This window comes from Corythoichthys intestinalis, chromosome 11, assembly GCF_030265065.1.
Source record: "Corythoichthys intestinalis isolate RoL2023-P3 chromosome 11, ASM3026506v1, whole genome shotgun sequence".
In the NCBI taxonomy this organism is placed as follows: domain Eukaryota; kingdom Metazoa; phylum Chordata; class Actinopteri; order Syngnathiformes; family Syngnathidae; genus Corythoichthys; species Corythoichthys intestinalis.
Genome location: NC_080405.1, coordinates 25,617,783 through 25,645,129, shown reverse-complemented (window position 1 = coordinate 25,645,129; position 27,347 = coordinate 25,617,783). Strand labels below are relative to the sequence as shown.

The window sequence follows — 27,347 nt, the reverse complement described above, 5'->3', positions numbered from 1 at the left end:
AGTCGCATTTTTTGGTGAAATTTACTTGATAAAATCCAACACATAGAACAGATATGTCATCTTGAAATGCAATTTAATATAAAAATACAATAGAGAACAACATGCTGAATAAGTATACAGTATGACGTTACATGATGCATGAACAACGAAATGCGAATATACTGTCCTCACCAGGACGCTACGGCTCGGTCCTGGCTATACAGCAAGCTAAACTCCCAAATGACGACGCTGGACGTCCGTATAATTTGCTGAATCAATTTCGTCCTCGATACCAAACAGGTTCGCATCAACGTAAATAAATAATAATTGGGTGCTATTACAGCAATAACACAAACGGTTAGCATGCGTTCGCTAGCATTAGCAAATCGTTCAAACAACCACAAATCTGGCTCTAAGTGTCCGATGGCGAGTGGAAAACACTCAACAACAACAGAAAAGATGATACACACAGCCGTTGCAATGAACGTAGGTTTGCAGCCGTGTTTCTCTCTCGCTAACTCGCCCACTCAGTCAGAGCTACGTAGCTGTTGGTCTTCTTTTGGCATGTGAGCGCTCTTCTTCACGTAAACAAGTGCGAGTGCGCCCCCACATGGGTGTGAAAGCGCCACAAACTAAAAACATGCATTTCAATATAAAAAAGTCAACAATACAATTGAACACACATTGCCAAAGGCAGAACGCGAACGTGGCCATAGCTATTAAAAGATATTCAGATAACTATGGCATAAAGAACATGCTAACAAGTTTACCAAACCATCAGTGTCACTCCAAAACACCAAAATAACATGTGAAACGATATCATAATATGTTAATAATTTCACACATAAGTCGCTCCTGAGTATAAGTCGCACCCCCAGCCAAACTATGACAAAAACTGCGACTTATAGTCCGAAAAATATGGTATATAATTAAAAAGTTATTAGTCAGTATTAAAATGTGCTGACAAATTAATGTTTTGGAAGGTACCAAACCAAGAAAATGGCAGGGGGACAACCAACGATTCTAGTGATAACCAAACCCATTTGTCCTTATTGTTATCCCAAATGTGACAAGCTGCAGACAGGTCACAGTTCAGCATCAGTTAAATGTGAACCAACTCTGGTACATATATTTGAGTTGATGGAAACTAACTAGACTAACAGTCTGGGGCGGGTCAAAAGTTCAAAGCCTTTCAAATTTAACTATTGAGTTGCTCTTTGCTTACATAATGAACGTCTGTGACTTTTCTGTCTGATTGCTGGGAAATGGCAAATTTCTAAATTTGCTCACTGTAACATTCTCACAACAGCAGAAATAAATAGCATATATACTTTGGCCTGCGGGATAAATCATTTGTAAGATTTGTCTGGGGTTATTATTACCTTCTTTGATTATGGAGGCCGTGATATTTTTTTGCTGCACTATTTTAAGATTTTTGTCAAATGATTAAACACTAAAGATGTTTTCAGGCCCTGTCCATCAATAGACATTACCTGCTGACCTTTTTACTGTGGTCCCCAGGTCGATATTTCAGTATTTTCTTGCCCTGCATCTGCTGTGTTTATTGTGTTGCTCGCCAATGTCTGAACAAATTCATTTGGATCAAGCTGGCAGTTAATTGAATAGGTGTCAAAAATTCTCAATCTCACTGTCTGACACACTGATGGAAAACAACATGTGGATGAGAGCAGCTGGAGCAACAACTGTGCATGCACGCATGCCCACACGCACAATCTTTCCACTTTTTTGCTTTCTTTGTTGTACCTGGAACAATATTGCTAAATATTTCATTTTATTCTTAAAAGGGATAGGAAGACATTTTTATAATGATTCCACATCTTTTTTTGGATCAGCGTTTGGAAAGAATAGCATTTTTTTCTTCAAAACTGCCCACTTCTTGTCCGCTTTGCTCCACTGGGCTGACATTGAGTCAATCAATTTTCATTTACACACATATGTATTAATAGATTGTCTCATTAATCATTTATGGAATATCAGGGCAGTGTTTTGTGGTGAATACTGTGTGACAATAATTTTAAAAATATGTATTATTATTTTTAAATACATCTTTATTCTATTATTCACCAATGAACAGTTTATCATCATTTTTTTCACTTCTTCCTATCATACATAGTAATTCATAACACACAATATAATTGAAAGAGCATGCCTTGAATGTTGTTAAGAATAGAATTCCTATGAATATGGTTCCAAGTTATTATTACCACAAAATAACACACTTAAGATTTATGCGCGTTATGGTGGCAAAAAACATCTGTACTTGAAAAATAGTCAATGAGATGACTGAGAAAGGGAAGGAGGAACTAAATCAAACGAGAGAAAAGACAAGACAAAGGTAGTGAGGAGTACTTGTAATTGTCTGTAATTAATTGTCGGCTCATTATTCACATTCTCGTCTAACCTAATGCCTCACACCATGGACCCAGACAATAGGCAATGTGTCAGTGTGTGTGGTTTTTGCGTAGTGTTTGTTATAAAGGAAAAGCTAATGAAATGGGTGGTTATCAAGGAAAACAGGCTTCATTAAGTCCAGTTTAATGACCTATGTCACATTTCATCTCCTCTTCCTTCTCTCATTTCTCCCTCAAACACGTATCACTGACTCTTTGTGGTGATGTAGTCGTTATTACTCTAACTTGTATTTGAATGTAATTTTAATAGGATTTCTAAAAACACAAACACATACTCAGTGATGTTGCACGACTTGAATTATTAGGAGTCTTTCAAAATCATACACCCTTCCTTCAGGTGACCCAGCTGGGGCTTATCAGACCCCAGCTTGTGTGCTCATAAACGATTGGGGTGGAAGGCGGTCTCTTGAGTGCCCTATTTCACAGCACAAATTTGTGATCTCCCTTAGCCACAATTTTACGTAATCTGCATTTTAGGTCTACTTGTAATTCCTCATTCAAACACATGGCGATCTTCTCACTCGGCCAAACCAATTTCTTATTCTCTCATGTCAAGGACGAGTGGTGTGCCATAAGTGCGCCGCCCTAAAAGGAATCTGCTGCACCAACACAATGATAAGTCAGGTTTTGACTACAAACAGACACTATAGACTTTTATGGCATGCCCCCTAGGCAAGCCCAAATACACACACACACACACACCTACACACACACACACACACACACCATTGATTCTGGTTTATCCGACTGGAAGGAAAGGGTGAGAATGTGTTGTGTGATAATTTTTCTGACATCTACAGTAATGCAGATCCAGTTTTCCAGTAATGCTTTTGAAAAGTTTTCCTGACTACAGCAAGTGCTGCAATTATTTTATAGAAATTGTTTTGCTTCTAAAAGAAGAGAAGTAATATTTTATGAAAGTCACAGATCAACACAAAGTTTGTTTAGGTTCACCTGAGGTCAGAAGCATGTTATTTAGTCTAGTGTAGCAAACCGTGCAAGCATTTGCATAATTGCTCCAAATTATTATTCCCCCGAACTTGCTTTTGCTTCACTTTTGTGATTCTGTAGTTTACTTCTTTCCAGAGGTATCGATGTGTGAGAGACAGAAGGGTCCGTATATGAAGAGAGCTGAATGCAATTAACTCGACCGCTGGGATTTTGTGGTTGTGTGTGTGCACGTGTGTGTGCTAAGAAGGTGGAAAAACAGATTGTGATTTTGTCTTCAACATCGATGGACAAGTTAATCTTGTGTGAATGTGTACATAATGATCCTCTTGACTCTTTTGTTTTCCAGACCAGTGGCTAAATTATGTTAAATCATGTTTCATGTTGTAAAAACAAAAATACAAATGGCCTGAACTCACCACAGCTATGTATTCACAAATACTAACTCACCCATCAAGAAAATTGCAAGACTGTTCTACATCTACATTGTTTCTAGTTATGCGAGTTTTTGAAAATATTCAATCGTGAAGTTTTTAGTGAGTGTGAATCCTGGTTTGTCGCTTAAAGCGGAAGTTCTGAATTTTTGACATTAGGCTTAATCTTTGAGTTACGGGGGTTTAATCAGTTGGTGAAGTTGATTTCAGCAAATTCCGTGCGGTTTGTAAGTTATTTGTTAGTTTCAGGGCTCTGGAGTGGCTAAGCTAGTGCGAGTCAATGATGCCTGCTTAGCATGCCAATAAAAAGTGATACAGCTCTACAATCAGATCCAACATAGTCAAATAAACTCAAAATGCAGATCATTGTTTGACATTGTTTTGGCAGATCGGCCAAAACAATGTCACAAAAAAACTGCCGTAATTCATTTTATTCTTTTTTTAGATGCGTAATACGACCACATAAGAGAGGATTGCTTTGGCCACTCGTGCTCACACTGCATTCAAGGAAGGTGGGAAGTCGGACTTATCCCGCTCGGAGGGTACAAGTTGCGACCTCAAAGCGTTCCAAGCGAATGTAAACGGCCAAAGATGGCTGATCGCGACGTTTAAAAAAAAATTTTTTTTTTTTTACGGCTATCAAAAGACATTTTGACCTCCAGCAAACCTGCCTTCTCGTAAGCGATCAAATAGTGGAGGTGTTCCAATGATATCTTTCCAGATTGGAGGTTGCTCTGACTTCCCATCTACCTCAAATGCAGCATCAGTCTGTTGGCCAAGCAAACTGATGAAATGTGCATTTAGAAGCTGTGGAAAGAGACAGAGAAATGGGCAAAGACAGTTTCCACAAATTCCCTATGAAGAACGAGGAACAATATAAACTGGTTACTTGCTGCTGGCTATGACAAAAAATAAGTGGTGAAAAAAAACGATGTGTTATAACTCCACTTCTGGATTAAAAATGTTTCTGCTCATCTGCAATTTTTCACATGCAATGGTAAATTTGAATAACTTGAATAACTAATCCTGAAAACAACAACACTATTGATTGCATGGGTCATCGATGATTTTCATGTGTGCATATGTTGTTTTTCATTGCGATGCTAAGTCAGTCCAATTGACTCACACTAGCTTAGCCACTCCGGAGACCAGAAACTAACAAATAACCAACAAACTATACGAATTTTGTTGTAATCATCTCCACCGATTAATTAAACCCTGGCTAACTCGAAGATTAAGCCTGAAATTAAGCCAAAAATTCTGAACTCCCCCTTTAATGCTCTGTTATTGGTCAGTTATGAGTCCAAGGTGTGGATGGATGAACAAAACTGACAAGAACATTGCAAACAATTAGAGTTCTATCAGAAAAGCTTTAGGAATGCTATTCAAAGGCAATCTCATTGAAATGTATCTATGCACTTTAATAGCACAAAAATGTTTGACAACTATTCAAATAATCGGTCATCGCTGCCAGGTCAGGAAACCATAATGAAAAATCCAACTCGTCCCCTTTACTGAAGAACCATGAATTGGGATGCAACTTCTGACAACGTGCGCTAAAATTGGCTTCATGCATCTTTCAAATCTTGGCGTGAATAACCCTGAAGCTCTTTACTATTAAATAAGCTCTGCAAACAACCCAAACAGTCAGAATAGTCTGTTCTTGGTTGTTTTTTCTCCTGCCCTCTCCTGCCCCAACTTAGTCAATGTGTGTGTTCTTGAGAGAGAAAGAAAGAACGAAAGTGTGCAGGAGAAAGCAAGAGACAGAGTAATCTCATTTGCGATCCGCTGTCTTTGGAGAACAGAGACAATTTCACAATGAATTAGGAGGTGAGTCTCTAACTAGGTCACAGGCCGGGTGCGCGCTCAAACACACACACACGTACATGAACACTCTCATTACATGGTGTGTCCAATTGAGAAAGTGTCAAGTAAAGGAGTGTGAGAGTCGTAGAGTAGTACGAAGAATGAAAAAATAGATAGAGGGTCCAAAAGGCAGAAGAAGAAAAATGGGGAGAGCGTAAGCAAAGGGATTGGGAAAAAAATGGGTAATCAAGACACAAATAAGTGAGATGGTAACATATTAGCATGAAATCAAAGTGGTGAAGACTGTCAAGTTCATTTCATTTAAAGATCAAATGTGAAGTAAGGTTGGACAACCATGTTTTTGAATAATATCAATGGCTAAATAGTTAAAAGCATATTTTCGTTATTTTTTTTCAACGCAATCCTTCCAGATTCTTTGTTTAACCCATAGCAACGTCCTTGACAATGAAAATGCTTTTCTTCGACAATCTTCGGAAATTACGTCACACAGAGAACTGCGAAGAAAGTCCGCCATAGAACAGTATTGTTGCATTGGTTCTCGGTAAGATGCCACGGTGGTGTGTGGCGATGTATTGTTCTCAATCTAAAGAAAAGTTGTATGAGTGGCCAAAGGAAAGCAGCACACGTAAATGGACATCTTTCGTTCGCACGAAGCGAATGAATTTCACGCCATCATCGAGTAGTGTTCTCTGCTACAAACACTTCGAAGATGCCTGCTTCCTCAACCGGTCTGCTTATGATCAACGATTTGCAAAAAAGTAAGTGTGATTTTTGAATAGATGACTGATTACTTTGTCAAAGCAGAGCTGCCAACTGTTGTGGAATGAACAGTAGAAGGTAGCGACGTTAGCCGAAAGGTAACTTGAGGCAAAGCCCCGATCGTGTTGTTGAATGAACAGTAGAAGCTAGCGATGTTAACCGAAAGCTAACTCGTGGCAATCCCCGATCATAGTTGTATTGAGTTCATTTTGCCTACACTTGTAAATTCGTCAAAACTTTTCTTTTATCCCAGGCAATAGTAGGTGGTTTATTTACCTGACGTGTTTCGGCGAACACTTCCGCCTTCGTCAGAGTCCGAAGGCAGAAGTGTTCACCGAAACATGTCAGGTAAATAAAAGCTAACGTCACTAGCTTCTACTGTTCATTCCACGACATGATCGGGGATTTGTCAAAACTTTTCTTTTATCCCAGGCAATAGTAGGTGGTTTATTTACCTGACATGCTTCAAATGATAAAAATAATAACAGCCTATATCTTTCCAATCTTGTAATCTCGATGGGTTTTGTCTCCATTCCATGTCAGGTAGTCTGGGCACATTGTTTGCATCCTGATTAGCGTCTGGCTAACAAATGTACGGTCCAACTTAAAATTCCAACCTCCTCCTCTTCCTCCAACTCCTCAAAAACTTGGATCTCGTCACATGCGCTCGATCTATCGCTTATATCGCTATTTGATATATTGTTTAAAGGGCTTTGTATGGCGGCCGTATGGAGCGCTGCCATCGCTGTTCTCGGTCTGACGTATCACTTCCGGGTTCGTCCCGTTTCAGGCTCGAACTTCTGAAACGCGATTATTTTGTCAAAAATACAACATATACATTATTTTTTCATGCTTTATTTGTTGGACAATGTTTAATTACATTAATTGTGAAACTATTTGGCATTTTATGAAATTACTTCACATTTGGTCTTTAAATTTCAGGAAAAAAAAACTGCATGGATGTTTAGAAAATACAATTTATTTTAAGAATAATATTGGTTTAATAAAGTAGGATGATAAAAAAAAAAAAAAAAAACACCATGCAAAGATCCAAAAATGTTTCATCCCATGCAGGAAGACTTGTGATTGTGTAAAACTCAAGAAGTAAGATGACCTCAACCACAGCGCTGATTAGAAAAGTTCTGTAAAATACCATTCGCGCCAACAAGACTGTCTGTTGTTGAACTATAATATTTGGTGCTATGCTCCTGGTAACATATGGACAGTGAGTGTCTTTAAATTTTGCCTTGTCCAAGAGAGATGAACTTTGTGTGTGCGTGTGTGTGTGTATGTGGGTGTAGTGGTGCACTGGTGCGTGCTTTCGTGTGTGCGTGGGTGTTTGTAATGTAGCATTAGGCTGAGCATATTCCATTGAGGTTTTAGGACATTTTGCGCTGTGCTGTAATCCCTTCCTTGTCTGTCGCTCAAATTGATAGACGCAAACCTTTATGTGCTTCAACACAGGGATTCTCACAGGCATTAAGTTTAGTCAGAGTGATGTATACTGGTGCTTCACCAATGCGCATTTTAGTAAAGAACAGTTCTGAAATATGCATGAATCTTTTTTGGTCTTTTTATTTTCTGTTTTTAAATGGGTAACAAAAGGAGTGCAGAAAAGAGGAATAGTGCAGCTCAGTTCATAGAGAAAATAATTGCTGAAATCAAATGTCTGATGTGTAAAAGACAAGATTCAATGATAATGTTGCCTTTTCCTGAATAATGACTAATATTTACATGATTAGAGCCATTGTCCAGGAGATTTGGAAATAATAATTTTGTTCTGATTTGGTCAGGTCCATAGCATAGTACAGTTCAGTCCATGTATGACCGGTGTCGAGTTTTGGTCCTGATTTGTGTTATCCAATTTTACTCCTTGCTGACCTGGAGTTTTTGACTGTGGCTTAGTGCTTTGTGCCTGAATGGAATGTACTCACTTTGTTCCATTGTGGATATGATTTTGGAGTCTTTTGGTTTGTTATTTTATTCGGATAACATGTTTGTGAGTGAAAGTTTCTTTTCAGGCGGCGACTAATAACTTTGGATCAGAGAAATGGACTCGCTGTGTATTTCTTTCTAACTGAACTGGGCGCACGTCAACACAAACTCCTAATTATCAACCAGTACTTGACGGGGTACAGGACTTGGTCAGAACAATTGCCATTAAAGGCAATCTATGAAAAAAATTTGACAAGCCCATGAATTTCTGAAATCAAGTCACATACAATGTTGAATTTGGAAACTATTTATTTTTTAGAGTCAAACATCGTGGGGAATCTATACAGTATTTAAATACCATTGCAAACTCAAGAGATAAGCCCACTTCTTTATGGCACAGATGTTCATTAAAGGGTGAATGAGGATGAGGCAAATCAGACCCAAGTCTTGCTAAACGTATTGCCAACTATTTCCAGCATTCCAGTGAAAGAGTTTGCAGGAATTAACATCATTGCCAGCAACGGATCAACAGGAAGTCACAGTGTCTTTCTTCAATTTTCACTTTAATGTTAAAAAGCCGCCCAGTGATTAAAAGCTGCTGCCAAAAGACGCACAACCAACTGAAGGATCAAGGATAAAGATGTTTAGTCTTGCTACACATTGGCAGATGTCTTAGAGGCTGAGTCACTGAAGTAAAACATCATTGTGTACTAAGATGAAATCCCTCGTGTCAGAATGCAAGACAGAGGGAATCAGTAAATGTTGCGGTTGTAATGTGGGTATGGACGAGGAAGGCCCTGTAAATGCATCTCATCTAACTTGTATGATTTGTGATGATGTACTAAAGCTACACGCACGCAGAATGCAAATATGCACATCCCTGTATATTTTTGTGACCTAGCCAATATTTTGCTATAGCCCCAGATGAATACCTCTGGTGCACTATAATTAAGGCTGCAACAACTAATTGATTAAAATCGATTAATACATTAGTTGCCAACAAAATTGATAATCGATATTTGCCGGCAGCTATGAGCAGTCCCGTTTGGGTCTTTGTTTGTAACGTGAGGCTACGCGCGCACTAGTGATTAAAGCAAGAGAGAGAGAGAGTTCACTGCACCACTCAGGTTGAGTTGCTGAATCAATAATACTACAGTATATTATGAAGTGTGGAGATGTAGATTGTCTTTTATGTTATTAGATCCAGTATGCCGCCATTACAGGTGAATAAATGAAGCCATTTGCATTGTTTTAATTAATTGTTGATGAGAAGTTACTGGTTAGCACAGAGCGCTGAGCTAGTAAGCGATTATGCTAATCAGTGTCTTAAGTGTCCGTTTGTTTTGTGTTTTGGAGAAGCTTATCAGCACTTGAGTTTTTTTAGATAGTATAGTTGTCTCATTTCTTTTTATAAAGAAAACAAACACATAAACCAATTCATACAACAGCTTAAGAGTCTCCTTTCAACACAAACTCCCATTCAAACTGTAAATTGTCATACAAGAGATTGTGCTTTGAAATTGGATTTGGATTGTGTTCATGAAAACGGTTTGATTTAAAAGACAATAACAAAAAACGTATTTATTACAGTCCACCTTCTCCTTATTCGATTATAGTATTTAGTTTGTTTAAAGAAATGAGTCATTGACAAAATTTATATCAGCGCTTTGCCTATAAGAAAAAAAAAAAAAAAAAAAAAAAAAATCAATCAGCAGCACTACTTCATTAAATTTAAATGAACAGGACTTTTGTCTGATTTGTGTACTGAAAAAATCTTTTTATGTTTTTTACTCAGAAGCTTTATTAAAACTAACACGTTTTATGTACCTAAAACAATCTAGTTGTAGACTAAAATTGATGAGTGGAAGACAGGATAAAAAAAGTCTTAAATAGCATTATTATGTGAATTAGAATCATATTTTAAGACGATTGGACTATATACAACAATTTGGCACAGTGCAGATGACGAGAAATTAGTCTCGCCACGCCTGCCATTATAGCGCTCTAGCGTCCCCAAATGGAGGATGACGTCGGCAGGATCATGAGTTCATCTGATTCAGAATTCGGCCCATTGAGGGGAATTATTCAGAACGAAGAAAATGAAACAAAGTGACCAGCAAAATTTCATTGTTTCAATCTACCTACTACAATATTTTTACAGGACATTCTTTTAATCCAAGTAAGTTACGGCTGGTCGTTCCCCTGCTGCGAGCAGGAGATCTCGTTTGCCGGGAAGCAACTGGAAAATGACCGCCGGACAAACCGGCCAACGTCGGAGGAGCACGTAGCTGCCACATGGTCATCACGAATATGGTGTAAATTAATGCTTAAAATCGGCGAAGACGTAAACATTGAGAGAGCGGTGTGCAGTAGTTACTGCTAACAAGGCAGGATGTGTCTGAGAACTTTTCTACATGTCCGTCCATGATCAAACGCAAGTAAATATTCCTTTATTTAAAGAAAGTTTGTTGTGTTTACTTTGTAATCGTGTTCGCGGCCATTTTTAACACAAAGTTGCAATTTCTGATGGGTGGAAAATTTGACAGAACACCGGGCACACAAAGAGGGCAATAAGCCTAATATAGTGCTCTCCCGGCGGAGAGGTGTGCGACAAGCCGTTGGCCGAGTGGCATTCTTGTGGACAAGGAGCATTGTCAGCCACAAAATGTAAGCCACCTCCGTATTAAAACGTGTGCCATGATCCCAGTATTGGACTTGATACAAAACACAATGTTTACTCACTTCTTCGTAAGTCCAATGATCCCACAGTTGTCGCACACTTGTTTTGGCCGATCTCAGGGTGAACGGGAACTTTCTGAAACCCAAAAAGTCTCACACGCCTCTCCCTGTTGCAGCTACAAAACCCTGCAGCCAGTTGGCTGCCGTGATGCGTAAAATAAATGAATTAATCCGCAGTCCATCTGCATGCTATAAAGCAATGCTGTATTGTGAAATGCACATTCACATTCGTCCTAAACCCGAGACTGGAGCCGGAAGTCATTCTTTTTCATGGCGCCGGATTCAAAAATTTAATATATAAAACGATCACTTCCACACACATCCAAGCGGACCATTTCATTCAGGTATATAAAACATCGCGTGAAATATGAAATAAACATGCTTTTTTGTGTCTTACGCACTTTAAGTCTGGGAGCTGTAATAAAGTTTTTTTTTTTTTTTTTTTTTTTTTAGAGAATAGTTCCCACATCATGCCTAAAACAGCTTTAAATTGTGGAGGTAAGTGAAAAAAGTGACATATATCCAATTAATCAATTAACCATCTAATTTATCTTCCTGTTAATCGATTATAAAAATTCAGCCCCAACTGTAATATTGGCAGGTATTTTTGGAGACCTTATGGTTCTTGTAATTTTTACAATGCTATTGTTCCTGTTTTACAGCAGCATTTGTTGTTATATTATTTTAGTTATTATTGCAAAAACATGATACAAGTATATTCTTTGGGAATCGGGATCAATGCTCTATCCTAATCGAATCTTTGTTTCCATTGCCAAGGATGCTGCTTGTTTTTAAACTTTTAAATTGAAGACTTTAACTGTCAGATTCAGATTCAAGATGCAAAAATGCACACAGTATGTATTGTATGAACTGATATTTTCCCAAAATATGCAATGCACAAGGTTACTTTATCATAGACCTCTGAACTTTAATACAGAAAAAGTAGAATTCAAACCATTACAAGTCAGTAAAAGAGCAGTCTTAATATATATCTGTATGGATGGTGCGTCATTCTAATTGTTTTTAAAAAGAAGCATCACTTCATTCTTATTTGTATATTAAAAAATAAAATACATGACTAAAACTAAAGATGCATCAATGGAGACTTATACAAAAGGATGGACAAAAAAAATTCAAAATGAAAGTCACCATTACGGTGACTGACTTGTTTAATTCTGTAAGCGGCTTTCTATATCGCAATATTACCTGGAGGAATATCCATCTCTGGCCTTTGGATATCATGTGTCAGTGATGCAGTTACAATGATTAATGGCCCCAAGGTGGAGCATGTCCATAAATTAGCTGTTAGCGGCAAACTTTGCCCTCTGCTATTTTCTCATTTTCCACAGGCTCTGCTCATACTGTTCACTTGTATTCCAGTAAGTTGAAAGATACCAATCTATCATTAAGATAACAATTCCTGTCTTTCATTCAGTCATTCGCATGGCTACAGTTAAAGCTAAAGTGCAACTACAAAAATAATTGCCGAAATAAGATGCCTTGGTTTGACAATTATGGCAAAAATGTTTCCATTTTATAACAATCATAATTAAAGCATAATGCTTTGGTTCCAGTATATTGTCACATGTCCGTAGCACAAAGGCAGGGTTGAGTTTCAAGCTTGTGCCAGAGAAGATAATAGCATGCTTACAGCAAAATTCAAATTGCACACGCCAAAACATAACAGAAGCAGACGTGCACGCAATCATTGGCACTGCATTCTTTATCTCTTCAAAGACACACTTACTGTTCCCCAAAAACTAAACTGCAGATGGAAGTCAAATGCTATTGCCAAGTCAGACTTAAGTCAAAACCCAAAGAAGCTTCAAACAATGTATGTTTCATCTGGGAATTTGAAAAAGGGACTAAATACAAATAGGCTACACAAATTTGAGCCAAATGTGTATTCTAAGTATGGAAGTTTCACATTGTAAACAGTTGCAAACTTCGTAAGTGCTTTAGTGAATGGTGATGTATTACTGGGTGTCTGCATGGGCCAAACAATGCATTGTGTCCTACCAGTGACTTTGAGTTGTGTTGTCCTCCGCACCAGTCTGGATCCATACTGCAACTCACAGGTGTAATTACCCCCATCCTCCTCTTCCACTTTAGGAATCCAAATGTGAGTATTGTTGATGATAATTGAGCTTCTCCATTCAACCCGCTCGCATTCCTGACAGGGTATACATCCGACTGGTCAAGCAATCAAAGTGAATGGGTGAGTTACTCTCATCTCGCGTGAACTCAAGTGACCTACCTTGTACCAGGTCATATGAGGTTGTTTGTATGGAGCCAAATAGTCATCTATATCACGACAGGTAATCATTTTGCTGTGGGTAATCTCTGCTTTCTCCAGATAGCGAATGTTGCTGCTGAAGCATTTCCCCTCATCGCTCTCCTCAACAGTCATGGACATTGACACCTTCATGCAGTAAGTTGAGTTCCTGAAAAGACAACAAGAGCAACAAGAGTCAATGATGCTGCAGAAACTTGGGTTCGGATCAGTGTTGTTAATCTTACTTAAAAATAGTAATTAGTCACGGTTACAAATTACTTCTCCCAAAAAGTAATTGAGTTAGTAACTTAGTTACCTCAATGTAAGAGTAATTAGTTACTTGGCAAAGTAACTGACGTTACTTTTCATGTTTTACACGTTATTACATGATCCATTCTATTAAGTCTTTCACTTCAAATATGTTGAACTGAACTGAGATCATTAGACTTTCATATATTTTAGATTCATTACACACAACTGAAGTAGTTCAAGTCTTTTATTGTTTTAATGTTGATGATTCTGGCAAAAAGAAAAAGAAAACCAAAAATCCCTATCTCAAAAAATTAGCATAATTCATCCGACCAATACAAAAAAGTGGTTTTTAATACAAAAAAGTCAACCTTCAATTATTTATATCAGCTATGCACTCAATACTTGGTCGGGAATCCTTTTGCAGAAATGACTGCTTCAATGCGGCGTGGCATGGAGGCAATCAGCCTGTGGCACTGCTGAGGTGTTATGGAGGCCCAGGATGCTTCGATAGCAGCCTTAAGCTCACCCACAGTGTTGGGTCTGGTGTCTCTTCACAACTTCCTCTTCACAATATCCCACAGATTCTCTATGGGCTTCAGGTCAGGAGAGTTGGCAGGCCAATTCAGCACAGTAATGCAATGGTCAGTAAACCATTTACCAGTGGTTTTGGCACTGTGAGCAGGTGCCAGGTCATGCTGAAAAATGAAATCTTAATGTCCATAAAGCTTTTCAGCAGATTGAAGCATGAAGTGCTCCAAAATCTCCTGATAGCTAGCTGAATCAACCCTGCCCTTGATAAAACACAGTAGACCAACACCAGCAGCTGACATGGCAGCCCAGACCATCACTGACTTTGGGTACTTGGCGCTGGACTTCAGGCATTTTGGCATCTCCTTCTCCCCAGTCTTCCTCCAAACTCTGGCACCTTGATTTCCGTATGACATGCAAAATTTTCTTTGATCTGAAAAAAAGTATTTTGGATCACTGAGCAACAGTCCAGTGCTGCTTCTTTGTAGCCCAGGTCAGGTGCTTCTGCTGCTGTTTCAGGTTCAAAAGTGGCTTGACCTGGGGAATGCATCACTTGTAGCCCATTTCCAGAACAAGCCTATGCACGGTGGCTCTGGATGTTTCTACTCTAGACTCAGTACTCTGTTTCTACAGGTCCCCAAGGTCTGGAATCGGCCCATCTCCACAATCATTCTCAGGGTGCGGTCACCTCTTCTGGTTGTGCAGCGTTTCCTGCCACACTTTTTCCTTCCCACAGACTTCCCACACTGAGGTGCCTTGATACAGCACTCTGGGAACAGCCCATTTGAAATTTCTTTCTGTGTCTTAGCCTCTTGCTTGAGGGTGTCAATGATGGCCTTCTGGACAGCAGTCAGGTCGGCAGTCTTGCCCATGATTGCGGTTTTGAGTAAAGAACCAGGCTGGGAGTTTTTAAAAGCCTTAGGAATCTTTCGCAGGGGTTTTGAGTTAATTCGTTGATTCAGATCATGCTCATTTATTGAGAAGCACTAGTAGTTGGCTGTTGCATGGTGTTTAATATAACCACTGCAAATGACCTTACCTGGATTAATAAAGGGCATGAGAAAAAGTAACAAAAGCCAGGGTGCACCTTGGTATGTCATTCAGTCAGTGCATATTTTTAATCCATTTGCAGGAATTAATCAAATTTTTCTTTTTTCTTTTTTTTTTAAATTCTGTTTCACATCACTTAGTTTCAGATGTCAAATACAATCAACTTCTATTAAAGGCAGGACAACAGAAGACGGTTTGAAGATAAACATCGCATGTGACTTTTATATAAAGGAATGGCTAATGTAAAGCCTATTGATTTGAAACTGAAGCTGCAAAGCATAAAACATGTTTTATAAGACAACTATTAACTGGAATTTTATCCTCCATCTCCAAAAAGAGAAACAATCTTACAACAGAAAATGCATGTCTATCAACATCTCCACACATGTAGAAGATGTGTGACTGATGTGACTGCCCTCACTCTGTCTTTCATCAGTTTTCAATTTTGGAATCAATGATGAATGGGTCTGAAAATAATGTTTGCGAATGATTTTACAAATGTTAGCAATTTCATGGTCAAGACATGTCTCATCAGTGTGTATTGAGGTTGTCAAAGCATCATAGTGTATCTCATTTCAATGCATGTCATGTATTGTGCCTCTAAGGCCTGAAAAGTTATGAGAATACTGTATGTGAAAAGTGTAAGGTCCAGGCAACACTTGCAATATACATGAGAAAGCAGCTCAAATCTTTGGTTAAAATACAGTATATGGAAATGGGGTGAACTCAAGGTACAATCTGTGTGAAGCAAAACATTCCTCGATGTGTGTGCGCGTGTTCCAAGTTCACCTCTAGACACAAAAGACCTCATTGATCTCTCTGTTATTCTCACTTCATGCACACACACACACACACACACACACACACACACAGAGGAATTTTTCCAGTCAGCGACCTAAACAGGACCACTGAGCATAAAAAAGGAGAATGAAAAGCCTTTTATCCATCTATCTCTCAGTTTGTGTCCTCTTCATCAATTCGTCTCCAGCCTGAAGCATCTTGTTTTCTCCTCCAGTGATTCACTTACCTTTACCAGCATGGTTCTTTGATTTTCTTTGTTTTGAAAAACACAATCATGTGCCAGCAGTTTTCAACCTCAGTGCAAATTGAAAGGTGGAATTTACCTATTTTCCTGCATGTTGATTTAAAAATATCACACAAATAGACTTTTGATGTCATATCTTGTAAATGACCTGAGAAGGATCACTGCCTAACGTCGGGAACAATCACCAAATGACTGACAAAAAGCAAGCAGTAAACAAGCTATCTTGGTTCACCCTCAACGTCAACGTAAAAAGTGCTATTCAGGTTCAGGCTGGAGTGGATTTTTTTTTTTTTCAAAAACAATAAAATAATTCATAATAATAATTTTGCCATTGGCTAGTAACAAATTCAGGTTTTACTCTGCCTCCTGCCCAAAGTCAGTTTGAATGGGATCAAGCAGCCCCACGCGGATAAGCGTGACAGATCATGCCTGGGTGAATAAGAGTAAACAGAATTCATTTACTTGTATTAATTTTTTTTTTTAATCTACTCAAATTGTGTCAAATTTTAAGGGCAAAATAAGACCATTTAGCCCTCTAAACATGGGGAAAAAAAACATTACAATGCAAGACAGAAAAGATATATGGTGGAACGTACTGACACATCACATATAATGTATACTAAAATATATCTTGACGCTTTGATGGTATTTGCATATTTATGTCAAGAATGTGCACCGGGTTATGAATCACTGAAAAGCTTTGATTCAACTCTCTTCTTTTATTGAAATGCTTTCATTGGGTTCTGAATTCTGATCGTGTGTCATGGTCTTCCCTCTCAGCTCATCCAAACCAAAATATGTTTTGTGTTTGTCACCAGAGTGCCAACATCCTCTGGCTAATAATGTACTTTTTTTTTTTTTTTTGTATGGACGCAGTAACATGCAACACAAATAAAATTACTGCCACTATCTAAATGTGAAAGTGTATTCATGATTTGGTGTGAATTTCAATTACATAAACTACATTTACTTATGAATTAAGTCAGCCAAGATGCTGAAATGACTGAATACTTACTGTTCTTTGATTAAATTCAAATACGCCAAAGTGAACTACAAGTAGGAATATGAGTAGGAAAAGTTCAACTTAAACTTGAATTTTTAAAGATTTATGCAAAAGAAAAAACTACTTGAGTTTTTAAAGATTTATGTTAACAGTAGATCACTTGATTTTTTTTTTTGAAAAGAGAAATGTTGAAATAGAAGAAAAAAACAGAGGCAAGGAATAAGCAGATTCAAACACTTCACCTAATTGACAACAGATAAAAAAATTAAGCTTGAGAACGATTAACCGATCCGACCGGATGTCCGGTTTTACAGGAGTGAGATACAGCTGTATCGATAGTAAACTTAACATTCGACAGTAATTAGCCATTAAATATTAAATTAACGCGAGCACAAGAAGCCTAGTTCAATGCATTGCTTAATATGATAATTTAGCTTTTACTTCATACGCTGCGCTTGTGTCATTCATCACACATCGCACTTAGCTTGAGACCGCACGCATATAATATGGACAAGCACCACTCACAGTTGTGGTTACCTCAACTTCCCATGTATTTCGGGAACACCGCTACTAGTTGGCGTCATTACCCGATCGTCATGGGCGTGTCATAACAACGCGAGAGCTAACAAAACCACTGTAACGCACGCTCCGTGGCGCTTTCTTCACAGCCCAAAACGAAACTAGTAGTGGCAATCAAGCAACATGCTAAAACAATGAACAGTTTGAGCACCGATGGCAGCGACGTGCAGCGACTGATTTTCACCACACCCAGGAAAACAAAGTCGGACTTTGAAGTGATGAAGGCAGCCATATCTGTTCGCATGGGACAGAGCTTGTGTGAAGTGGGGAGCGGTACAAAGATCGTGAGTTTTTAACCCTGAAAAATAACCCACTACAGTGGTGGAAAGGGCAGCGCAACCCTCTGGAGATTTTGTTTCCACGAAACGCAGTCTACTTGGACATAAACATGTGGATTAGTTTATTTTCCACAAGAAAAATCTGCCCTTCAAAAAAGATATGGACAGTGATGAGGAATAAAAAATGTAGACGCACAGGCATAAGTGAATGGCTTTGCTGTGTATAAGGTTAAAGTAATGATTATTAACCTGTCCGTCTAAAATGCCATGTTTTTATTCCCCCAATTATACCAGTGGTAAAGCATAATTTATTATTTATTCATGATAACACTAGCAGGTTTAATTCTTTTTTTTCTAGAGCTGCTGCATATAATTAATATTTTTTGTTTTAAGATGTTTACGTTGAAAGTTTGCACTTCAATTACTTACATCTTATGCTCAAAACACCAGGAAATACAGTAATTGAATTACTCCACTTTATTGTTGTCTGTCACTGGAGTTTTATTTTATTATCAATCCCATCCAACAAAATGAGGGTCATATAGTAACCCTTATTTATTTTTTTTTCATAAAAAATAAAACATAACATTGGTATGAAATTTTGTTGTTTAATTTTGCTATTGGAAATATGGTCTTTTTTATATGTTTAAAATACTGTACGAACACACACAACAAATGTTTACTATCGTATCGTTTTCAATCTGTATCGAATTGCTCGGCCTTAAAAATGTATGGGGAGAAAATGCAAACTCCACACAGGAAGGCCAGAGCCCGGGATTGAACCCTTGATCTCAGAACTGTAAAGTGAACGTGCTCACCCAGGGGTTGGCAACCCAAAATGTTGAAAGAGCCATATTGGACCAAGAAAACAAAAAACAAATTCGTCTGGAGCCGCAAAAAATTAAAAGCCTTATATACGCCTAATAATGAAGGCAACTCATGCTCTATGTACAGTATCTGTATTAGCTATATTAGCCTACTATCAAAATGACTAAGTCCATGGGCGCCGTATAGGGATGAAAAGTGATATTGATTCTAAGGGCCCATGCCCTGATGGGGCCCACAAAGAAAATTAGAAAATTAGGTAATTGTTTGCAAATTTAAATATTAATCATTATAATTTTAATAGGAATAAAACGAAGGGTTTCTTTTTCTTGTTTTGTTGTCTTGCATATGTATTGCCAGCCACCCCTTCCCCCAACCCCCGTATTTTCTTTAAATGGTTTAGTCCGCCCTTCCTTCGATCAGACCGGGAGCAGCGGTGCGCATTTACACCAGTCAATGACTTGGAGTGGGTGGTACTGCAGAAATGTTTTCAAAACAAAAATCGGGTTATCAAATTTATGTGCTTACTTCTTACTGATGTGAAAGAGTCCATCTGTGTTATGTACTGAAATAACAGTATTTGCAGCATTATCTATAGTCACTGGTATGGATTGATTAGTGGTGGTATTTAATTCATCAATGTAGTAAATGGACTACGCGTCACTCTGGGCTCACGCGGCTAATGGCATGAGATCTAACGTAGCACATCTAGGTTGCTATTTGATGATATCTTGTGTGTGCGCGTCTGTGTTTTCTGGGAAATATGATAGAAAAGGTTAACAAACGCCACAGAAGTCACTTCTGCTCATTACTGCACAACACCAGCATATGACAATCGACTTTCATAAACAGGACGAGTTTGAAGTACGGCGCTCTTAATTTGCCACTCATTGCTCATCATTAAACCGTGAGTTTGCTTCGTGTCCCACGGTCTTAATCTTTCTGATCCCAAATGCGAACCGACTGTGAATGCCATATGTATCATCGCGGATATGCGTTGCTGTGAACACACTTATTACTGAAGACGAAGGTGTTTATTTCATTTGGTAAATACGAGACAAAATCATACGGATGTCATGCATCGGGATTTGGGAATTTAGCTCACTTGGGGAGGACAGTACAGTTGCGCTCAAGGGATGGGATCGGCGCCCTAAATGTTGGTACTTGTCGATACCAATACCACCAATTCGGGCCTGATTGGCGCCCCCTGCTGATACTGGTATCGGTGCAACTTTAATTAAGATTGTAAAAGATGGCCTTCAGTACATTTCTTTAGATGATATCAGTCTATTCATTATTGCTCTATACTATGTATGTTTACATAAATATTTTTTCATCTTAAATTAATGCAGAAAATGCACAAATTAGTGTGTAAAGATTCACCAGAATGCAGGAAATTACATAGTCGATACTCTAAATGTGTGTGTGTCCCAGCACTGGTGGTGGGGCCCAAAATGATATCTTTTCATGGGGGCCAAAATCCCTGGCAGCGCCCAGACTAAGTCAGCTAAAAATACATAATGAGCCTTCATGATTTAATGTTTATTTTCTCTGCAGTGCATTCAACACACCACGTGACTATTCTGTTGTATGATGCCACATCAAGTTTAACTTCATTACAATATTGATGAATTGTTTCATTGCTTTTATGAAATTATAGAAATGCAATAAAGAAATTTGATTTTTGATGTTGTTTTTACTTTGAGGTTTCAAAAATCAACAAAATGGAACATTCATAACATGCCCACATGGTTAGGAGCACCAAAACACATGACCACACATGCTGGCCAAACGTCATTCGAAGGTGATCATATTTTCATTTTCAAAAAGAGGACACAAATAACAAACAAATAATCCCTGTTTAGTCTTATATTCAAAGTTTATATGGATCGATGGCATGCACGTACTGTCCGTGCATGACACACACACATACGGACAGTTTGTCCCGACTCTCGGCCGTGTAAGCAATTTTGATATATTGCTCATATGGAGCAGAGAAAAAAAACGAGCATTCTCATGCTTAGCCTCAACCCATTTTATTTTTTTATGACTGTTGTCAAGCCTGACCCTTCCCCTAAAGCCTTGTTCAAGGCAAGCTAGGCGCTCTCGCTCTTTGATGACATAATTGCTACATGAATTCCGATTAGGGAGACTTAAAATTTCAGACCGCAGCGACATTCTGGAAAAAATGTGGCCCAGATCGACTTTTAAACCACATATGAAAGTGACCCAGATCGGATTTGAAATGGTTCACTTCCATGCGACTTGTCCTGTTCAGACCGTCAGGTTAATGCCACACTCGAGTCGGAAAAAAACCGGCAAAAACTTCTGCAGAAGTAATGGAATCGCACTTTTTATCACTCCCAACTGGATACTCAGCTGCCGGTTTGTTTACAATGGGTAATGACAGGCATCCCGCCCTGCTGATAGAAATGTGTGTCGCAGGATATGACGAAAATCTTCGTTGACAGAAATGTTGAAATTTAATATTTATTCTACACATTTCTACAGCATTGGAAAACATTAAGAATGTTTGTGTCATTTTTGTACTCCTACAGAAACCATATCAAAACAAAAAATATATATATACTTCTCTCAACCATCTTTGTCCATTTTCAAACATTTTTTAAAAAACTCCAGGGAGCCACAAGGGCAGTGCTAAAGAGCCGCATGCAGCTCTCAAAACACCCTGACCCCCGTGCTAACCACTTGGCACATCACTGTCTTTTTTTTTTTGTGTTGCATAGCAACTCAGCGCAAGGTATATATATACATTATTGGATATAATGACTCAAAGTATTGTTGTTATTTTTTCAGGGGATTATGACGGTTGACGAAAAGTGATACTTGTGTTTGCATAATGGACAGAAGAGGGGAATTTGCTCTGATAATCATCATCTGTGTTTTTCTTTTCTTTTTAGCCAGATAATGTGAGACTTATCCATTTTTAGGACACTGAAAGGAAGACATTTCCCACCTGACACATGAGCTGAAATACCCATTTCATAGCTGCAGGGCTGAAGTAGAGCTAAAATCTAAGCCAAATATCAGCAATCACTTCCATGATATTAGCTATATGTAAGTCAACTTACTGACCAGCAAGGCTTCTGAAGAATGTTAAGGCAGTCTATCATACTTTGAAGAGTTGTGATTGAAAATTTCGGATGCTAATGTGGGTTTGACCACATGGTCAGAGTTGACAAAGACCCCAGCGTGAGCAGCAAATTAAAAGATAGGAAACTTGGGCTGTTTATTATAACAGCAGATGGTTCAAGCCAGGGCATGTACATACACATTACACTGGAGGGAACGGAACAAATGCCCTGAATGCCAAATTGAAGGATGCCTGCTGTGCCTCACTGCTGACATTACTAGGTATGTCGTCTCATATCTTGCCTTTTCTTGTGTCAAACTACAGGTCACAGGTACAAAATCAAGCCAGCATGCCATGCTTCTTCAAGACATGGTCCCCTGAGGCAGTGAAGGCTCAGAGACAACTGACTGGGGAATGCTAAACAACACAAGTCTCTTCACGGATGATGACAAGGCTAGAGTATATGGAATATACAAGGGATGCTGAAAGTTCAACTGAAAGAGGCAAATGAGGCGTACAGCCGGAAGGTGGAACAGCAACTGTAGGAGACAGGGTGGTGCGAGAAGAAATGAAGGCCATCAAGGGCTCCATCAAAAAGACGGGGATAGCAGTAGAGGGGAACGTGAGGAGAACAAACCAGTTTATATTTGTTCAATAGGTGTTATGCCCTGCTAAAATGCAAACCTATGTTGCTATGGCCTGTTTTGCCAACTCTTCCTTCTGACAGTGCAACCATAACCATCTTTTAATTTCCCTTATAATTTAAGCACTATAAATACCCTGAGAATGTCAACTTAAAAACTGGATACAACATACCGTACTAAAAACTGTCTATCCTTCAGTAGGCAATCTAGATAAAAAAGCAATGGTTAATAGTAAACGAGTATTTGATTCAAAATTCTATTTTGTAAGTTAACACAATTGTCATGTCTGCCTGCAACACAGCCAGCAAGGAGCGATGACGTTGCAGGATCAAGTGGTGTCCCAATTCTTGGGGGCATTTTTTAAACCCTTCATCTTGGCCATCCAAACAGAGGGCTTAGGGGGTAAGAAGAAGGAGGAGAATGAAGAAAGAATTGGGATTGAGCTTTATATTGCTTTTATGTCCAACGAGCAGCATTCTGAAATCCAATTTTGGGAAAACTCTGTTTGGATTAGAATTGAAGAGTGTTGGGAAAATTACATTGTAAATGCGGAGAAAACGTTATAGTATATGTATGTGTTTAAATTGCTTTTAAAATACTTTCATTTTGAATAAATATGTTCAAAAGACCTTTATACAGTGTTACCTCTACATACGATCGCTTCGACACACGATCTTTTCGACATCCGACGTAAAATTTGACTCGCCATTTGTTACTACATCCAACGACATGCTTGAAATATGACGATTTATGACAGCGCCGCAGTTTCGTTGTTTTCCCACAAGAAGGACGCACGGCGGGCTTTCTTGTGAGAGAAATCAACATGGGTTCCAACAATGTTAGTGCAGGTGGTGAAAAAAAGTCACGCTTACCACTGAAATGAAGATGGAAATTCTAGAAAAATATGAGAGTGGTGTGCGCGTCTGAACTGGCTTGACAATACGGGCGTAGAATGCCTACGAACTCGGTGGTCCTCATCCGACCTCCGTTCACCAGTCTTTAATAGTTAAGGTAGCAATTAATATTATTGTAACATTGCCAAAAAAATCGCTAGCTTCGTCAGGTTTTTAATCTTTTACTTCAGAACTTGAGCAACACAACATGCCTATTGTCTGCCGCAACAGAACATGAAAAAGGAAAGTAAAAAGTACTCTCGCACTCTGTCAAGTCAGCCACGCGGTGCATTCAAGAACACCAGGTAAAAAACATTCACCACATTAGAACCCGATTCGTACAATATTACAGGTATTATTATTATTACTATTATATTATTAGTCCAATTTGTATTCATAATTTATTTGTTTTGCTCTGTGTAATTGCTATTTGCAATAGTAACAGCAGCATTTATTAAGAATTTAGTGTAAGTTTTTGGGCTGTGGAACGAATTAATGGAATTATAATGTATTCTTGTGGGAAAATCCAGCTCGACATACGACCATTTCGACTTACAAACAAGGTCCTGGAACCAATTAACTTTGTATGTAGATGTACCACTTTATGTGCATAGCAAGTGAAAAACAAGCTACCTGTCTACCTATAAAAAAGTGACAAAAGTGTGCAATATAGCCTGTGTGCTTGGTTAAGAACTGACTGTAGTTGTCTTGTCGGACCATTGAAATGTCTCCATGTGTAGCCGGTTAACAGCACAAAAAAGAGGGGTGGGGGGACGAAACAGTGCTGAGAAAATATCAATGACATCATCGATTAAATGACTTCGACCCGACTTTCATCACAGTGTAGTAAAAAATCTTTAGTCATTCAAATGGTAATTGCCTTCACGTCGCTGTTTTGCGTCAATCGTAAATCAATTATAGCGCAAGTTAATGAGTGGACTGTTGATTGCATGTATTTATATTTCAATAGAGCTGCAGATTACGCACATTAAAGTGAACAAAAGTTCACTGTGTGTTTGAAGTATCTTTAACACATTTGTTTCAACAAATGAGCAATGTGTTGTTATTCTGAAACAGATGTAGAGAAACATGTTCTCTATTGCAAATGACTCAAAACAAAGCAAATTTAAATTCAATAATCAGTATAAAACAGCGACAGTGTGACTAGCAGAAAGGTAAAGTGACTCAGCAGAAAATGTAGTTCAGGGATTCTGCACACTATCACTGCACTCCAAATAGTGTTGTGCGCGTGCCTTGTGTTGTGGCAGAAATATCAAGAAAAAAAAAAGCCAATTTCCTAAAATGTATAATGAATTAATCCCCAAATCATTTTGTAATCCTCCGTATCCACCTTGTCAATAAATCCTGTGCCCTCTTTGCAATTACCTTCCACTGATCAGGCCAGGCTGCTGCAGGGTGCATTGAGTTATAGTGCTAATAGAGGGGGATGTATCCTGGCCAGCAGGCAACGTGTTTATACCTGGATGGAGCTGCAGATTAATTTGACTATCAATCTAACTAACAGGCAGCAAGGGAGAGGGTGACACCTGCGCACACTCAGGCATCTACACAAAAAGTACATACACTTAAACTATATTATACTTGTTGTCATAAATGTTGCTCCTGCAAGGTTTTATGAATTGCATTTTCCATTACATGAGTCAGTGATTGCCCTCTGCTGTTTTTTTTTTTCCTTCTTTTGAAAAGACAATCAATAAACATATAATTTATTGAGTGACGATGAATGTGATTGTCGTTGTTTTCCTCTTATTGGGTGCCAATGCAGTCAGTCATTTTTTAAAATGCATTGTAACTGTGGGGATGGCCCTTCCCCTACCCTTGCTGAGTCTTGAATGAATGTTTGGTTTATGACGGTCATAAAACAGGGCTCTTTCCAATTTCAGTTTTAGGCCCCGTCCACACAGAAAGAGTCATTTATACAAAAGATTCCCATGAACACCGAATCGTTCCAAGAATATGCCGAAGTTGCTAGAACGCTATAATGTGTATGCATTTCTTATAAGGCATTTGTAATTTTGCAGCATGACAATGGATTAAGTCCGTATAATTTGATTTTGCACTTCATCATTTACAGCCAAGGCCAACAAAAGCTAGCTGTTCAATAAGTGTCATGTCCTTCATGTAATGAGGTGGAAAGGAAGACTTTGAAAATATGACTGTTGAATTGGCATGCAGCACATCGAATTTTCTTCCAAGGATTCAGAGGCGCGTTTCCGACATGGAGCTTTGATATTTACACAGGTGCTGTGGCGAGGAGGTTTAAATAGCAGCATTAAAATTTTGGTCATACTGTAAAGTCATGTGATATAAACCTCAGGGTTTAAAAGTCTGAATAGTGACCATAAACCTGAGGGTATGAACTGAGTCTTGAATTTTCTTTAACTTGTTTTGAGCACATTACTTACTGTATATACTCGTGCATAGGTGGCAATCTTTTGACTGAAATTTTGCCCAAAAATGGGGGTGCGACCAATAGGTCCGATATGCTGTCCTCGCGCTGACCATTGCCCAGTTTAGACCTTTGTAAAACTGAAAAAGTATACAACTTAGCATTAGGTATGTACGCTTACGATACAGGCAAGTTTGGGCCGAGTTATGCTTCCGCGTCAGACCTGCACCATCACGGAAGACCTGATTTACGACCCTCCGCCGTAGCCTCTCTGGCTCCTTCCTTTTTTTCCTGACTTTGTGTCACGTCAACACGTGTGACGTGGTGGAAATGGACTATGATTGGTCTGCTCAGACTGTTGTTTCCGGTTCAGCGCGAGATCACTGGCATTGTCAAACATTTTTCTACACTCCAAAATGGACCAAGCCGACGAGAGTATCAACAAAGAGCAAGTACGGCAACTTCTACAATGTCTCGTCAAGACATTATGAAGATTGCCAAATGGCAAGCGATTTCGTGGTAGGAGATTGCTGAAAATTTAGGGCTGGAGATCAGCCAGCGATTGAATAAAAGGGAGACACGTACTGTATGTGTGTGTTCGGAATCGAGTGGCCGCATGAAGCGGTGACCCAGTCGGCCAAACACTGCCACCTTTTTATCACTTTATGTCGTATTTTTAGTTGGTGCACTTCATCATTTATTGTGTACAAATGTTTGCTGTGAGTCTGTGACTTATTAAGGGTCAGACTTCAAGTATATGAAGAATAAAGCACAGGTTTGGTGTCAAAAGAATTGTTTTGATGTTTCATTTTCAACAACAGACAGTTCACACAAATCATCACTGATACATCATCACTGATTGAGAGTGCCTCGGTGCTTTTATAATAACGTTAACATAATGGTTTCCAACGCAGTTTGGGAAGTTCCATGGACGCCAGAAATCTGCTATGGCTTCCCAATGGCTGGTTGTAGGACACGGCAAACAAATCGGCTAGATGGCTTTGCAGATCTCGGACAAAACGCTGGACGCAGTGCTCGATGCCCGTTTGAAGCTAGTAGCCGCAGCTAGCTGGTTTGCACCCGAAGGCTAGAACTCTCTGTGCGGCATCAAAAGTTGGACAGACCGCCTCGAAACCGTCTTCGGTGTCGCCTGCGCCTCAACATTTGTAGGATCAACATTTATTCAATGTTGATTATCTTAAGATCCACATTCAAGCGTTCCATCTTGCATTGTTTATTTATTTTTTTCTCCGTTAAACTAGACAAGAGGAGCTCAACAAGCATGCCCCAAAACTGTACATACATAATGCCACACCCCTCTCGTGGCTTGGCGGTGAATTACATACCAACGCGTCACCTGGCCGGAGAACCATTGAATGTCGAATGATGCCGTAGTCGCTGCGCCGTCACCGCGACGT

General features: G+C 38.9%; 1 protein-coding gene across 3 annotated transcripts in view; it reads right to left on the bottom strand.

Moving 5' to 3' along the window:
• Positions 1-27,347, bottom strand: part of il1rapl2 (interleukin 1 receptor accessory protein-like 2) — a 409,390-nt gene that overhangs the window by 101,202 nt on the left and 280,841 nt on the right. For all 3 annotated transcript variants that reach the window (XM_057850397.1, XM_057850395.1, XM_057850396.1), the window contains exons 5-6: positions 13,311-13,497; positions 13,073-13,226 (exon numbers count right to left, since the gene is read on the bottom strand). In XM_057850397.1, coding sequence (XP_057706380.1) covers positions 13,073-13,226; positions 13,311-13,497 — 341 coding nt within the window. The remainder of the gene's footprint in view (positions 1-13,072; positions 13,227-13,310; positions 13,498-27,347) is intronic.